At 36.4% G+C, this 16,313-nt stretch overlaps 1 protein-coding gene across 1 annotated transcript in view; it reads left to right on the forward strand.

Annotated features, from left to right (window-relative positions):
• The window catches only part of Gabra3 (gamma-aminobutyric acid type A receptor alpha3 subunit), a 158,665-nt gene that overhangs the window by 133,273 nt on the left and 9,079 nt on the right, over positions 1-16,313 (forward strand). The window contains exon 8 of the mRNA XM_028787990.1: positions 8,606-8,817. Coding sequence (XP_028643823.1) covers positions 8,606-8,817 — 212 coding nt within the window. The remainder of the gene's footprint in view (positions 1-8,605; positions 8,818-16,313) is intronic.

Here is a 16,313-nt window from a genome sequence, read left to right on the forward strand (position 1 = left end):
TGCCCCTACCTACCCCCCCACTCCCACTTCCCCACCCTCAAATTCCCCCACACACAGCTTCCAGCCTTCGTGGGACCAAGGATCTCCTCTCCCACCTATGCCCAGCAGGGCCCTCCACTCTTACATATACAGCTGAAGCCATGGATCCCTCCCTAAGTGCTCCCAGGCTGGTGGTTTAGACCCTGGGAGCTCTGGTTGGTTGGTATAGTTGCTTTTCTCATGAGGCCACAAACCCTTTCAGCTCCTTCAGTCTTCACTCTAGCTCTTCCATTGTGAACTCCTTGATCAGTTCAATGGTTAGCTGTGAACATCTACCTCTGTATATGTCAGACTCATGCAGACCTCTAAGGAGACAGCTATATCAAGCTCTTGTCAGCATGTACTTCCTGACATCCACATCAGCATCTAACTTAGGTAGCTGCCCATGGGATGGATACCCAGGTGGAATAGTCTCCAGATGGCCTCTCCTTCAGTTTCTGTCCCACAATTTGTCTCCATATTTGCTCCCTTGAGTATTTTGCTGCTCCTTCTAAGAAGGACCGAATCACTCCCACTTGGTCTTCCTTCCTCATGAGCTTCATGTAGTCTGTGAGTTGAATCTTGGGTATTTCAAACTTCTGGGCTAATATCCAATAATCAGTGAGTGAATACCATGTGTGTTCTTTTGTGTTTGGGTTACCTCACTCAGGAGGATATTTTCTAGTTCCATTGATTTACCTAAGAATTTCTTAAATTCATTGTTTTTAATCACTGAGTAATACTCTATTGTGTAAATGTACCACATTTTTTGTATCCATTCCTCTGTTGAAGGACATCTGGGTTCTTTACAGCTTCTGGCTATTATAAATAAGGCTGCTATGAACATAGTGGAGCACATGTCCTTGTTATATGTTAGAGCATTTTCTGGGCATATGCCCAGGTGTGATATAGCTGGGTCCTCAGGTAATACTATCTCCAATTTTTTGAGGAACAGCCAGACTGATTTCCATAGTGATTGCACCATCTTGCAATCCCACCAGCAATAGAGGAGTGTTCCTCTTTCTCCACATCCTTGACAACATCTACTATTACCTAGGTTTTTTATCTTAGCTATTCTGACTGATGTGAGGTGGAATCTCAGGGTTGTTTTGATTTGCATTTCCCTGATGACTAAGGATGCTGAACATTTCCTTAGGTGATTTTTGGCCATTCAGGTTTCCCTACTTGAGAATTCTTTGTTAAGATCTATACCCCATTTTTAAAAAGGGTTATTTGGTTGTCTGGAGTCTCATTTCTTGAGTTCTTTGTATATATTGGATATTAGCCCTCTATCAGATGAAGGATTGGTAAAGATCTTTTCCCAATTTGTTGGTTGTCGTTTTATCCTATTGACAGTGACCTTTGCCTTACAGTAACTTTGCAATTTTATGAAGTCCCATTTGTCAACACTTGATCTTAAAGCATAAGCCATTGGTGTTTTGTTCAGGAACTTTTCCCCTGTGCCCAAATATTCAAGGATCTTCCCCACCTTCTCTTCTATTAGTTTCAGTGTATCTGGTTTTATGTGGAGGTCCTTTATCCACTTGGACTTGAGCTTTGTACAAGAAGATAAGAATGGATCAATTTGCATTCTTCTACATGCTGACCTCCAGTTGAACTAGCACCATTTGTTGAAAATAGTGTCCTTTTTCTACTGGATGGTTTTAGCTCCTTTGTCAAAGATCAATGACCATAGGTGTGTGGGTTCATTTCTGGGTCTTCAATTCTATTCCATTGAATTTCCTGCCTTTCTCTGTACCAATACCATGCAGTTTTTTTTTTATCACTATTGGTCTGTAGTGCAGCTTGAGGTCAAGGATATTGATTCCTCCAGAAGTTCTTTTATTGTTGAGAATAGTTTTCACTATCCAGGGTTTTTTGTTATTCCAAATGATTTTGAGAATTTCCCTTTCTAACTCTGTGAAGAATTGGTTTGGGATTTTAATGGAGATTGCATTGAATCTGTAGATTGCTTTTTAAAAAAATCATCAGATCCTCCTACAAAGGTCTATACTCAACAAAACTGGAAAATCTGGATGAAATGGACAATTTCCTAGACAGATACCAGGTACCAAAATTAAATCAGGAGCAAATAAACCATCTAAACATTCCCATAACCCCTAATGAAATAGCAGCAGTCATTAAAATCTCCCCACCAAAAGAAGCCCAGGACCAGATGGTTTTAGTGCAGGATTCTATCAGACCATCAAGGAAGACCTAATACGAATTCTCTTCAAACTATTCGACAAAATAGAAACAGAAGGAACAGTACCCAATTCGTTCTATGAAGCTACAATCACACTCATACCCAAACCTGACAAAGATCCAACAAAGAAAGAGAACTTCAGACCAATCTTCCTTATGGATATCAATGCTAAAATACTCAATAAAATTCTAGCAAACTGAATCCAAGAACACATCAAAACAATCATCCATTATGATCAAGTAGGTTTTATCCCAGGAATGCAGGGATGATTCAATATTCAGAAATCCATCAATGTAATCCACTATATAAACAAACTCAAAGAAAAAAACCACATGATCATCTCACTAGATGCTGAGAAAGTATTTGACAAAATTCAACATCCCTTCATGGGAAACGTCTTGGAAAGATCAGGATTTTAAGGCCCATACCTAAACATAGTAAACGCAATATACAGCAAACCAATAGCAAACATCAAACTAAATGGATAGAAACTTGAAGCAATCCCACTAAGATCAGGGACTAGACAAGGCTGCCCACTCTCTCTCTACCTATTCAATGTAGTACTGGAGGTCCTAGTCAGAGCAATTGGACAACAAAAAGAAGTCAAAGGGATACAAATAGGAAAGGAAGAAGTCAAAATATCACTATTTGCAGATGATATGATAGTATACTTAAGTGATCCCCAAACTTCCACCAGAGAACTCCTAAACCTGATAAACAACTTCAGCAAAGTGGGTGGTTATAAAATCAACTCAAACAAATCAGTATCCTTCCTCTACATGAAAGATAAACAGGCTGAAAAAGAAATTAGGGAAATGACACTCTTCACAATAGTCACAAATAATATAAAATTTCTTGGTGTGACTCTAACCAAGCAAGTGAAAGATCTATATGACTAGAACTTCACGTCTCTGAAGAAAGAAATCAAAGAAGATCTCAGAAGATGGAAAGATCTCCCATGCTCATGGATTGGCAAGATTAATATAGTGAAACAATTTTTCATATAAAGGTTTATGTTACGTGTATGAGTGTTTTGCCTGTGTGTGTGTGTGCACTGTGTGCATGCTTGGTGCCTGTGAAGTCAAACGAGGGTATAAAATCTGCCTCGAACTAGAACTGTTGATGGCTGTGAGCTACCATGTTAGCGATGGGAGTTAAATCCAGGTCTTCTGTAAAAGGAACAAGTGCTTTTAATTGATGAGCCATTTCTCCAACCCTCGGGAATGATTTTGTGTATATATAAATGACTTGTTGCATCTATTTCAGCCTTTTGAAGGTGTGAATTCACTGATACTCAGTAAAGGCTGTATACCCTTTAAATGGTTTCTCAAACAGTAAGTAGAATCAGAGAAATTTACTTTAGTATGGGGTTACTCATATCTAGGAAGAAGTTTGTATATAATTAGCCCCTTTTCCTCAGAAATGTAAAGCATACAAAACATTTTCTGCCTGTTTTTTTCCCACAGCAAAATTTTTGAAGCACAAAAATTAATTCTTTTAGGCCATTGAACCAATGCAGATTCAGAGACTGTGAAGCATACAGTCAGATATGCTAGATACATGTACAAAAGGCATTTCTACCAATATCTTGAAGCCATACAATGATATTACATCAATAGTAGATGATGTTTCAGAGAGAAGTAGCACATTGGGTCAGGTACAGGAGGAGATGGCAGCAAAGAAAGAGAAAATAAAAAACACTAAGAAAGGTACAACACTATAGAACTCAAGAGGAACGTATTTAGTGGCAAGAAATAATCATGTGGACTGAAGGGCCATGATAAATTTCTGTAAAACCCAGGTGGAAGCTCCCTATTTATTACTGTGATATTCTCAGATGTTTCTTAAGTAGAGGAATAACGAGGTTTATGGGTATGAGTTAAAATGGCCGTTATTAGAGGAAAACCCATGATCAGAATATTTTGTACAAAAAATATTTTCAATAAAATGTAGCCAGTTTAGTTGGGTTACTGGTGTTAGTAACAGATATCTGAGTTTTAAAATATAAAAGAGGGTGCTGAGCTTCAGTAATGTTAAGGCCTATAACTTAAGCTATGGTATGCTGAATAATATACTCCAAAAATTCATCTCCAAGTCTCTGGGATGTGAAAATGTGACTGAATATGATGAAAATGAATCTCTAGATGTGACGCAGTTGAAGATTTCCACCTGGAGAGATTATTCTGCATTGTCATGTATTTCACTATTAAAGAATAAGTGTTGTGATAAAGGAAGCAGGCTGGATTGGAAGATGATCTGTTGTCTTGTAGAAAGAGGAAAAGTCTCACTAGCTAAGAAATGCAATTGATGAAGCTTTGAAAGCTGCAAAAGGCAATAGATTATTATACCAGATACTTCAGAGAGATTAGGGCCCTGTTCAAGACTGACCTTAACACTGTTAATGTAATTTCAGGTTAATTGTGCCTAGATCTATATACTCAGGTTTATGGTGCTTTTAAGTCATTAGATATATGATAACTTGTTACATCTACCATATGAAATTAAGACAAAAACCATTCCCACAAATTCAATACCACTGAAGAGCTGTGACTTCAGTGTAAGAGAACATTAAAAAACTACACAAAATATATAGAGATTATGTGAAAACATTTTCATTTTGCCAGTTGTATGTGTAAAATACATGTTTCCTTGAGAATTCATTCTTTTAATAGCTTAAACTTGGACTCATACTAATTCAGAACTTATTTACAGTAACTGCAGTAATATGAAAACCTCCAAGTTGAAAAGTTAATTTTAAAAGTAAGAACAAAGAGCTAAGAATAGCCAAAATCGAGACAAGCCCCATAGGATATCAAGATGATTAAAATGCAACAGTCATCAAAGCAGCCTTGTATTGGCATAAAGAAAAGTAAGTAAAAGTAAACCAAACACTAGAGTGTGCTTGTAAGTAATCCCTTGTTTATAGAAATTTGATTTACCACAAAGATATTATTGGAGAGAATTACTTGAAATTATTCATGGACTTAAATATAAAAATTCCATATGTCTTAGAATAAAACATAAAAATGATGTGCTATGTATCTTTTGGAATAGGTACTTAAATGTTATCAGAATTTTACAGAAATGTAAATAAGTGAAATATCCAATAAAAAAAGAACTTTACGTAACCTTCCTAATCTGGATATTCTTCTCTTACATATATAACCAACTGAATTGAGTAGTGTAAATAAAGTTCATTAAATAATAACACTTCTACAAGAATGTATATATGTTTCATTCACAAAAATGTATCAATGACTAGTCATATATAGATACAATTGTATTCATTTTCCCAACGAGATCAAATGTGCAAGATATTTTCATCTTATTGCATATGAATTATACCACAATTTAAAATACAAACATGTAGGACGATAGATGTTGAAATAATCAGACAGAAACTTTCAAATATTCATAAATAAATGAATGCAATGGAGAAAATTCAGGAGTGAAAGCATATTGGTTATCATAGAATTTAAAAATACAAATGAACATTCATTTCTTTGAACATTGTTATATTACCCCATAATTTGAAAGATAGAACAAAATAAAATACATGAAACAGCAATAATATGAAATGCACAGACAGAGTCATCATGAGATTCACTGAGTAGGTATAGCACAGAAGAATGAGAGAAGGAAAAGAATGGTTTCACCAATTTGAAAGAGATAATAGCTAAAACTGGCCCTATATCAAGAAGGATGTAAAGTTACAATTCCAAAGAAAGCTGGTGAAAGAATGCAAACTTGAGATTGTTATCATTACACTTTCCCTAGATGACATACTGATGGCTCTTTACCCAATGAAAGGAAAATTATCCTAGAAGGAAGGCTGACATTATTAATGAAAATAATAAAGAAATGAGTCATGGTGACTGTGTATTAAATATGCAAATAATAGCAGTGACTTATAAGGAAAATACTATGATCTACTATAACCCATGTAAGTTGATGAGGAAAAATAGACAATAGTTTATATACTTTCATTATCAAAGAAAAAATATCAATTAGCATTAAAATTTCATAAATAAAGGTTGCATGTTGACTAAAAAGTATCTATATCTTCTGAGAATGTTAAATGTCCAACTACTTTAATAAGCCTGTCAATGTCATATAAACATATATGTATTCATATAATATAATCTTCCAGTGTTATTCCTATGTATTTATGAAGAGAAGTAAAAACATGCCTATATAAATACTTAATGAAATTTGTTTAGACATTTTTATAAGAGTTGAACATTGAAAATTGAAATGTCCATTAATAAGTGAATAGATAAACTAATTAGATTACCCTAAACCTATGAATTTACTCTGAAATAAATAAAATTGGTCTCAAGATAGATGAAATAAGAACAAACCTAAGCTATTGTACTAAATTATTGTATCCAGACACGAATGAGCACATACTATATGGTAATGACATGAAACTGGGGGTGGGGGCAGAGACCAAGGAGAGGATCTTAGGTAAATAAAAGAGTCTATGAGAAAGAGTGTTCCAAGACTGAGAAGTCATGGTAATTCCCCTCATTATGCATGCAGTTTGATAAAACAGATACATTTTAACAAGTAAATATACTAGAAATACTCACAGAAAACGAGGAGTTCAGCCAGTTCTGCATTAGTCATTGAAGAAGGGCTTTCTATATTCCAGGAAGTGTACCCAGTGCTTGATTGAGAGCCCCTCCAAGTTTGACCAGCTAAGAGCTCTCCATAAGGTGACAGGTCTAATTAAGCACCAAATGCTAAGTAAAATTCCCCATTGAGATAAAGCACAGAAGCATTTATGGTGCAGTAGAGTTGCTGTAGATATACTCATGTGGACTGTACATTTATTCATAGCCATGAATGAGATAGCTTATTTTTTTCCATAAAACTCCACTTAATTTCCTTTTCTTTTTAAATTTGGAATCTGTTTTTATTTTTATACACGTGACAAGGTTTTACAGCAATAGTCAGTTAAATAGTACAAATTTCAGAAGGAATTGAGAACTTCATACATGAATTGTGAGTATACATTGTTTGTATACTCCCTGGACTATTAGGATTGGTAAGGTTTAGGTGTATTATCAGTCCTTTGTTTATAATAAATACTAACAATGTAGCTGGCACTCACATTGGTTACAATGTGTTTTTGCTAATCAGCTTTGATGCTTTGTTTGTGCTAAAGTGTACCTTTGGGGTCTTTGTTGAAAATTCTTTAACAGTCTAGATTTTCATGTATACAGAAAATGTGCAAGGAAGTATTCAAAGGGGGCAAGACAAGAGAAGAGGCACCGGGGTGGTTGCTCACATGCCTTACTCTCTCAGTAAAGTTATTATACTTAGTGATTCTTCTGGTTGCCTTACTCTGTAGTGTCTCTTCATTCTGTGCCCTACTTGACTCATGTACATATTTTCCATCCTCTTCAATTTTACAACAATTAGAAAGAGATTGTGATCAATTCTCCTTCAAATTTGATTGACTTTGTGAATATGAAATTCCCAGGGTATCTAATACTCACAGATTGGAATAAAGAAGGCACAGAAAGATTAAAGAAATTCTAAGATATAAAACAAGTAAGTGGCAGCCAAAGAAGCTCTAGCTATAGCAAAACTCACAAAATACAGATTTTTGATGATTTCTGATTACCCAGAAAGCTCAGAAACCCAGAACTTGATGCAGTGACAAAAACACATTCTATATTAGTTTGTTGCATTATCAAAATATCATAAAAAGGAGACATAGAAACCAGATTAAACTTAGACCTATGCTCTGAATAATGGCCTCAGTTTCAGGATTGTCAAAAGAAAACTGCCAGGACTGGCAGAAAGATGACCAAAAAGAGGACATGAGGAAATCACTGATATCCATCACTCTGGAAATGAAAAGACTCTTCTTCGGTCTCTACAGGCCTATCCTGGAGATGAGGGAATATAATTTCACTTCCTGTTAGGTCACAGAACATTGAGATCCATCAGTAGGCTAATCATTGGAGGAAATAGATTTAGGTCAAAAGTCTTTCTAATTTAGAAGCTCTATTATAAAAAAATTGGTTACTTATTCTTCAGCAGGAGTGCTTAGTCAGAGACTAGCAGACAGTAAGAGTGGACTGAAGAATCTTATTCTAACGGCAGTTGGAATGAAATACTTGCCAGGTTGATCTATACAGTCTTGATATTATGTACAATTTACTTTAAAAACAGGCAATTACTTGAAGCAAAGTAAAAGCAAAAGTTTATTACTAAAATGCACAGCAGCCTACTCAACGGACAACACAACTTGAGGGCCCTTACTAAGTGAGATGAAAAACTTCCTTTAAGAAGGAAGTTGGTGACCTTCATCAAGTACACTACCAGTGTCTTCCAGTTAAAACTGTCTCTTGACTTTTCTCTCCTCAGGTGTAACCACTGTTCTCACCATGACCACCTTGAGTATCAGTGCCAGAAACTCTTTACCTAAAGTGGCATATGCGACGGCCATGGACTGGTTCATAGCCGTCTGTTATGCCTTTGTATTTTCTGCACTGATTGAATTTGCTACTGTCAACTACTTCACCAAACGGAGTTGGGCTTGGGAAGGCAAGAAGGTACCAGAGGCCCTGGAGATGAAGGTGAGTGGAAGCAAAGGAAGGACTGGGAAGCACTTCCTGAGAGATCTGTATTGGGACCAGAAGTGAACAGCCTGTAGCCCGCAGGAACTCAGCAGGACTATGCTCTATTCACTGGGGTCATCAATCCAATTCTCAACTGGAATGCTTTCTTGATAATCTGAACTTCAACTAGGAACAATTAAAAGACAGCTAATAACATGTAAGGCTTATGTCTTCAGGTGTTGACTCAAATATAAATGAAATGCTGCTGTACTCTGGAGAAACCCATTGGTACCTGGAAACTTGGAGTCTTATCTACATCCACAGCACAGTCTCTAAGACCACTTCTACTCCTCATTCTCCAGAAAGTTCACATTCTAGTAAAACTAAAGTGCTCATCGTTCCTTCCAAGACTTTGTGTATTTTGTATTTTCTACCTAAAGTACACTCCCTACCCCTCATATCCTGGTAAAGACCTACTCGTTTTTCCAAACCCAACTAAAACATTACTTTCTCTATAGAGCCTTTCAGGAATCATGAAGACTGATTTGACTTTTCTGTATATGAATAATCTGATATTAAAATAATTTAGTTCTATTAAAGTTATTCATTTGCATCCTTACTAGTGCATACACATCTTAAATATTATAGCTTATCTGAAGAAGAGTGAAAGCTGAAGAAATGTTGGCTAAATAGGTAGATAAAGGACAGAGACAAGATAAAAACGATGGATCAACAGGAATTAATCATGAATGAGATAAAGTATATCATCACTCAATAGTTTGAATGAGTTGAGGTATCTAGATTTAAATGTATGCCTTAGTTGGTGTTTTATTGCTGTAAAGAGACACCATAACCACAGTAACACTTATAAAGGAAAACATTTAATTGGGGCTGACTTACAGTTCAGAGGTTCAGTCCATGATATTCTTAGTGGGAGGCATGGCATCATGTAGGCAGATGTGGTGCTGTGAGAAGTAGCTAAGTGTTCTACATCTACATCTGTATGCGGGAGGAGGTAAACTGGCTTGAGCTTCTTTCTTTATATTTTTTATTGGATATTTTCTTTATTTACATTTCAAATGTTATCCCTTTCCTGGAACCCCCACCCCGAAACCCCCTATCCCATCCCTTCTACCCTTGATTCTATGAGGCTGTTCCCCCACCCACCTAATCCTGCATCCCCACCCTGGCATTCCTCTACACTGGGGCATCAGGTCTTCACAGGACCAAGGGCCTCTCTTCTCATTGATGCCTGACAGTGCCATCCTCTGCTACATATGTAGCTAGAGTCATGGGTCTTTCCATGTGTACTCCTTGGTTGGTGGTTTAGTCCCTAGGAGCTCTGGACGGTCTGGTTGGTTGATTGTTCTTCCTATGGGGTTGCAAACCCCTTCAACTCCCTCAGTCCTTTATCTAATTCCTCCATTGGGAACCACATAGGGGACCCTGTGCTCAGTCCAATGGTTGGCTGCACACATACTCCTCTGTATTTGTCAGGCTCTGATCAAGCCTCTCAGGAGACAGCTATATCAGGCTCCTGTCAGCAAGCACTTCTTGACATCAACAATTGTGTCTGGATTTGGTGACTGTATATGGGATGGATCCCCAGGTGGGGCAGTCTCTGGATGGCCTTTCCTTCAGTCTCTGCTCCACACTTTGTCTCCATACTTCCTCCTGTGAGCATTTTGTTCCCCCTTCTAAGAAGGACCGAAGTATCCACAGTTTGGTCTTCCTTCTTCATGAGCTTCATGTGGTCTGTGAATTGTATCTTGGGTATTGCAAGCTTTTGGGCAAATATCCACTTATCCGTGAGTGCATACCATGTGTGTTCTTTTGTGATTGGGTTACCTCACTCAGAATAATATTTTCTAGTTCCACCCATTTGCCTAAGAATTTCATGAATTCATTGTTTTTAATCACTGAGTAATACTCCATTGTGTAAATGTACCACATTTTTTGTATCCATTCCTCTGTTGAAGGACATCTGGGTCCTTTCTAGCTTCTGGCTATTATAAATAAGGCTGGTATGAACATAGTGGAGCATGGGTATATGCTCAAGAGTGGTATAGCTGAGTCCTCAGGTAATATGTCCAATTTTCTGAGGAACTGACAGACTTATTTCCAGAGTGGTTGTACCAGATTGCAGTCCCACCAACAATGGAGGAGTGTTCCTCTTTCTCCACATCCTTGCCAGCATCTGCTGTCACCTGAAATTTTGGTCTTGGGCTTGAACTTCTAAAATCTCAAAGCTTACCCCTAGTAAAACACTTTCTGCAATAAAGCCACATCTACTTCAATAAGGTCACACCTCCTGCTAGTAGAAATCCCTATGGACCAAGTACTCAAACACAAACTATGTGAACCATTCCTATACAAACGACCATAATGTACATTGTAGCATACAAAAAAGTACTATAAATACAATCCAATAATTATTCTTAAAAGAATCATAGATAAGAAAAATGGTACTGAAGCCTTTTCAAGCTGGGGTAAAAGGTGTATTTCATAAAATAAAATGTTGAATTAGCAATCTTTGAAATTGACTGTAATTGCTTACCTAAAACAGAACTTTAGTGTAAATGCAATAAAACTGTCTCTAATTTCTTTCATCTACTCTCCTTTAGGATTTTTGTTCAATTTTTATTGTACTTTCTCTAGTTGTTATGTTTTGATCCTTGCCATAGATTGACCCTTCTACATCTTGACTTGTCAGTTATGATCCAAGAATGATGACCTCATCCACAAAACATAAGAAATTCCATGTACCTAACCTACTTCTCACTCTTCTTTTCGTTGCTCAACTTTGTATTAGTGATAGTGAGGCCTTGTCAAGTTTTATAACATTTACATTATTTTATGAAGCTATAATTCCTGTTGATATTTAGCTATATTTTTACATTTAAATGTGTTATTTTCTCAGAAGTCAATATACCTATTTTCCACTAATATTTTAGTTATCGTAAGGTTGTTGTATAGAAGATTTTTTAAGATCTTATTGGTACCATATTTCCTACTTTCTTGCATATGCATGATATCCATCACATGTCTTTGTATTGAACTATACTTTTGTTTAAGTTTGTAGTTCATATTCTCTCTCTCCCCCCCCCTCTCAAAGATGTTATAGGAATCACTTGTTATTCTTAGCATTACACTGAATGGTGTTATCTAGAAATAGAGCTTACCTGGAAATTTCTCATATCATTAAACATTTGGTTTTATGGTATAGATATCCATGTAAATATACTTTTCATTTGTGAAGGCCACTGGATAGCCTTATGGTGGATTTTGTTAGTTCTCTGAGAGTTTCATGCAATCTATTTTGATAACATTCATTCCCCTTCCCTAGTTCCCAAATCCATTTGCCCTTACTCATCCACCCAACATTTTGTGTTTGTGTGTGTGTGTGTGTGTGTGTGTGTGTCTGTGTGTTTAGACCTTTAAAGATCAATTTGTATTGTCCCAATAATCTCAGATGTGTGATTTTCTGCAAAATAGGAAAGGAAGGGACATTTCTAAACTTCCTTTATGAAGCTACTATTACCCTAATACACAAAACAAAATAAAGGTCCAATCCCAAAAAAGAAAACTATAGACCAAAATGATAGACCAATGCCTCAGATGTAGGCATTGATGCAAATAAAATCTCAATAAACTCCTTATACACCTAATTAAAATAATTTCAAAAAAGATTATCTACCATGTTCAGGTAATCTTTATCCCAGAAATGCAGGGATGGTTCAACATATGTAAATCACAAAATATAATCCTAACTAAACTATAGAAATGACATGATTATATATCATTTGACTCAGAAAAAGCTTTTGACACAAATCCAGCATCCTCCATGTTAAAAGTCCTTAAAAGACTAGGGATATAGGAGGCATATCTCAATGCAGTATAGATCATATACAGGAAGCCTCCACACTACATCATCATAATTGGAAAAAAACATGAAATAATTTTCACAAAAACAAAACAAGAATGTCCATTTTCCATACTCCTGTTCAACATAATACCTGAAGTCTTAGCTAGATCAATAATACAAATAAGAAACATCAAAGGAAAAATAGGAAAGGAAAATAGGCAAGTCAAAGTATCTTTATTTGCAGATGATACAGTTTTATATATAAAAGTCCCTGAAGGTTTTCATCATAAAATTCCTACCTCTAATAAAAAAAATCAGCAAAATAGATGTATACAAAATGAACAGTTTCTTTTAAAAGTTGTAGATTTTTGGCTTTTAATATATAAAGAAATCTTTATTGATAACACAGATTTGTATATGTTCTCTTCCTAGAAGTACCAATTATATATACCATAGAGATTTCTGTTGTCTTCTATATATACCATTTCTTCTATAATAATTTTTAACTCCATTATTTTTCATTTAATTTCATTGCCATTTTCCTCAAGCCTATCTTCTATGTCTTTGCTCATTTTCAACACTCTCCATTCACCTTTGTTTTTGTGGTATCTTCTTCAATCACTTATATAACTTACTTTTTGAGACAGAGTCTCTTGCTAAATAATCAGTGCAATAATTTGGCTAGATTTACTAGCCAGTGGGTCCCAATAATCTCCTTCCTCTACCTCTCCAGTGTTGTGATTACAGGTACTTGATTCTTTCTATTCCTGAATTTCACATAGATTCTGGAGACAAAACCTAGGTCTTCATTCTTGCATAGCAGCTTGTTCATTCACTGAATTCTCTCTCTCTCTCTAGCCCAATTGCCTTATATTTATTTCATGATTTTTTACATCTTACTTTTATGCTATCCATGTTTCTCTTGTGCATTCTTCAACAATCTTTAATGCTCATCTTTCCTCTTACAGCACATTTTGCATCAGTTATTATTTTAAGTTGTAATAGAGAAATTTTTTACTACCTATTATATGTGGAAACATTCTTTTAGGAAGTGACTCAGAGAGTGATTAGGACAGGGGTGAGCACTTGAGAGTGAGTTGTAGTCTTTATAATTTGAGCATCATTTTCTGTCTGTCTAAACTCCTATGGGTACTATTTCTTGTAATGATTCTGCTTTTAAGTAACAAGTTTCCGTTGCTCTGTTGAAAGCAATCTCTATATTTGTGTGTGTGTGTGTGTGTGTGTGTGTGTGCGCGCGCATGCGTGCGCACGCGTGTGCACACCTACAACTATTGAATTGGGATTATATCCTTTATTTTCCATTCTTTGCCAAATTTAATGATCAAACTTAATTTTAGAATGTTATTACTACCAATATTGTGTTTAAAGATAAGGATCATTTGTATCTCCTCATTGCCAATGCTAGTCATTTGTTGAAATTCTTTTTTGGGCTAGAACCCTAAAGCAACAGACATGTTAGTTTTTATCATCACCATTATCTGATTTTAATTATTTTTGGCATCAAAGTTATAAATTTCCAGTTTCACAAAAGATAGAGCTTTAGGGCTTGGAATTACAACTCTGTTGTAGAATGCCATCATGAATATCAAGGTCATTAATTTGAAATTCAACAGTACAAAAAGAGAAAGTAAAGTGAAACAACCACCCCCAAAGTTCCAAAAAGTAAAGATGGCCCAGGTCTAATAAGCAAAATGTTCCAGAATATATTGTTAATTACACACTTTAAGAGAAGTTAGCTCAATAGCTGATACAGTTTATGTTCTTTAAGGACAAATTATGACAAGCTGACTTCTAATAAAAGGCTAATAAACTGATAGAACTGGAAATGACATAGAGTTTATCAAGATAATTGATTAACTTTAAAAATTCTTTTATTTTATGTGTATAGTTAGTTATGTACACTAATGCATGGTGTGCTCCCCAGAGGCCAGAGGAGAGAAAGCATCAGATGCCCTGTGATTAGAATTGTGAGCTACCATCTGGGTGCTAACAATTGAACCTAGGTCCTCTGAAATAAGAACAAATCATCTTGAGCCATCAATTCATACCCATTGATGAACTTTTTCTTATGCTCTGTGAGGAATAGAAAACACTTAAAATAATACAATTAGGCTGATATAATTGGTTGACCAATTGAAGTCAATCAAAATTATCAATGAAATGACATTGAGCTGGCCTGGACAGAGGCTCTTGAGGATGATTCATAGGTTTGTTTTAACTCCAATCTCTCAACATGCTGTCCTCTGAGACTCAAATTAAGAAATAAATACAAGGTAGCCCTTCCGCCCCTGCCTGGTCCTTTGGGCTGGGGCAGAAACAAAGTTGGTCTGCTCCTGTCCTGTGGAGATGCTGAATCCTGAATCATCCTAGAGGAGCCATTGCACTCAGAGCAGCCAACACAGAGTTGGTCTGCTCCTGTGGAGCTACTGAATTCTGAGACATCCTAGAGGAGCCACTGCACTCAGAGCAGCTGAAGAGCCACTACACTCGAGCAGCAGACACCGAGGTGGTTTGCACTTGGGAAACATCGTATCCTGAGCCATCCTAGAGGAACCACTGCACCCAGAGCAGAAGGATTTCCAGATCCAAGAGGTGGCCTGAGTCCCAGGAGTTCTTCCACCAGGAGATTAGGATCATAAGACCAAAGAGACATCTGGACTCTGAGGAGCTCTGCAACAAGCAAGATAACTGGAAATACAGACTCCAGTCTTACACAGTGAGGACAGGTAATGCTAAAGTTAACCAGATGGCAAAAGGCAAGCTCAAGAACATAAGCAACAGAAACCAAAGTTTCTTGGCATCATCAGTACCCAGTTCTCCCAATATAGCAAGCCCTGGACACCCCATCACACCAGAAAAGCAGGATTCAGAATTAAAATCACTTCTCATGATGATGATAGAGGATTATAAGAAGGACATAAGTAACTCCCTTAAAGAAATACAGGAGAGTACAAGTAAACAGGTAGAAGCCCTTAAAGAGGAATCACAGAAATTCCTTAAAGAAATGCAAAAAAACACAAAGAAGGAATTAAACAAAAACATTCAGGATCTGAAAATGGAAATAGAAACAATAAAGAAAGCTCAAAAGGAGACAATCATGGAGACAGAAAACCTAAGAAAGATATCAGGAGTCATAGATGCAAGCATCACCAACCGAATACAAGACAGAAGAGAGAATCTCAAATGCAGAAGATACGGTGGAAAATATTGACACAGTTGTCAAAGAAAATGCAAAATGCAAAAAACTCCTAACTCAAAACATCCAGGAAATCCAGGACACAATGAGAAGACCAAACCTAAGGATAATAGGTATAGATGAGAATGAAGATTCCCAACTTAAAGGGCCAGTAAATATCTTCAACAAAATTATTGAGGAAAACTTCCCTAACCTAAAGAACAAGATGCCCATAAACATACAAGAAGCCTACAGAACACCAAATAGACTAGACCAGAGAAGAAATACCTCCCGTCACATAATAATCAAAACATCAGATGCACAAAATAAAGAAAAAATACTAAAAGCAGTAAGGGAAAAAGGTCAAAAGGCCTTTGTATGTTACAAAGGCAGACCTATAAGAATTACACCAGACTTCTCACCAGAGACTATAAAAGCCAGAAGAGCCTGGAC

This window comes from Grammomys surdaster, unplaced genomic scaffold, assembly GCF_004785775.1.
Source record: "Grammomys surdaster isolate TR1022 unplaced genomic scaffold, NIH_TR_1.0 125690, whole genome shotgun sequence".
Taxonomy (NCBI): Eukaryota; Metazoa; Chordata; class Mammalia; order Rodentia; family Muridae; genus Grammomys; species Grammomys surdaster.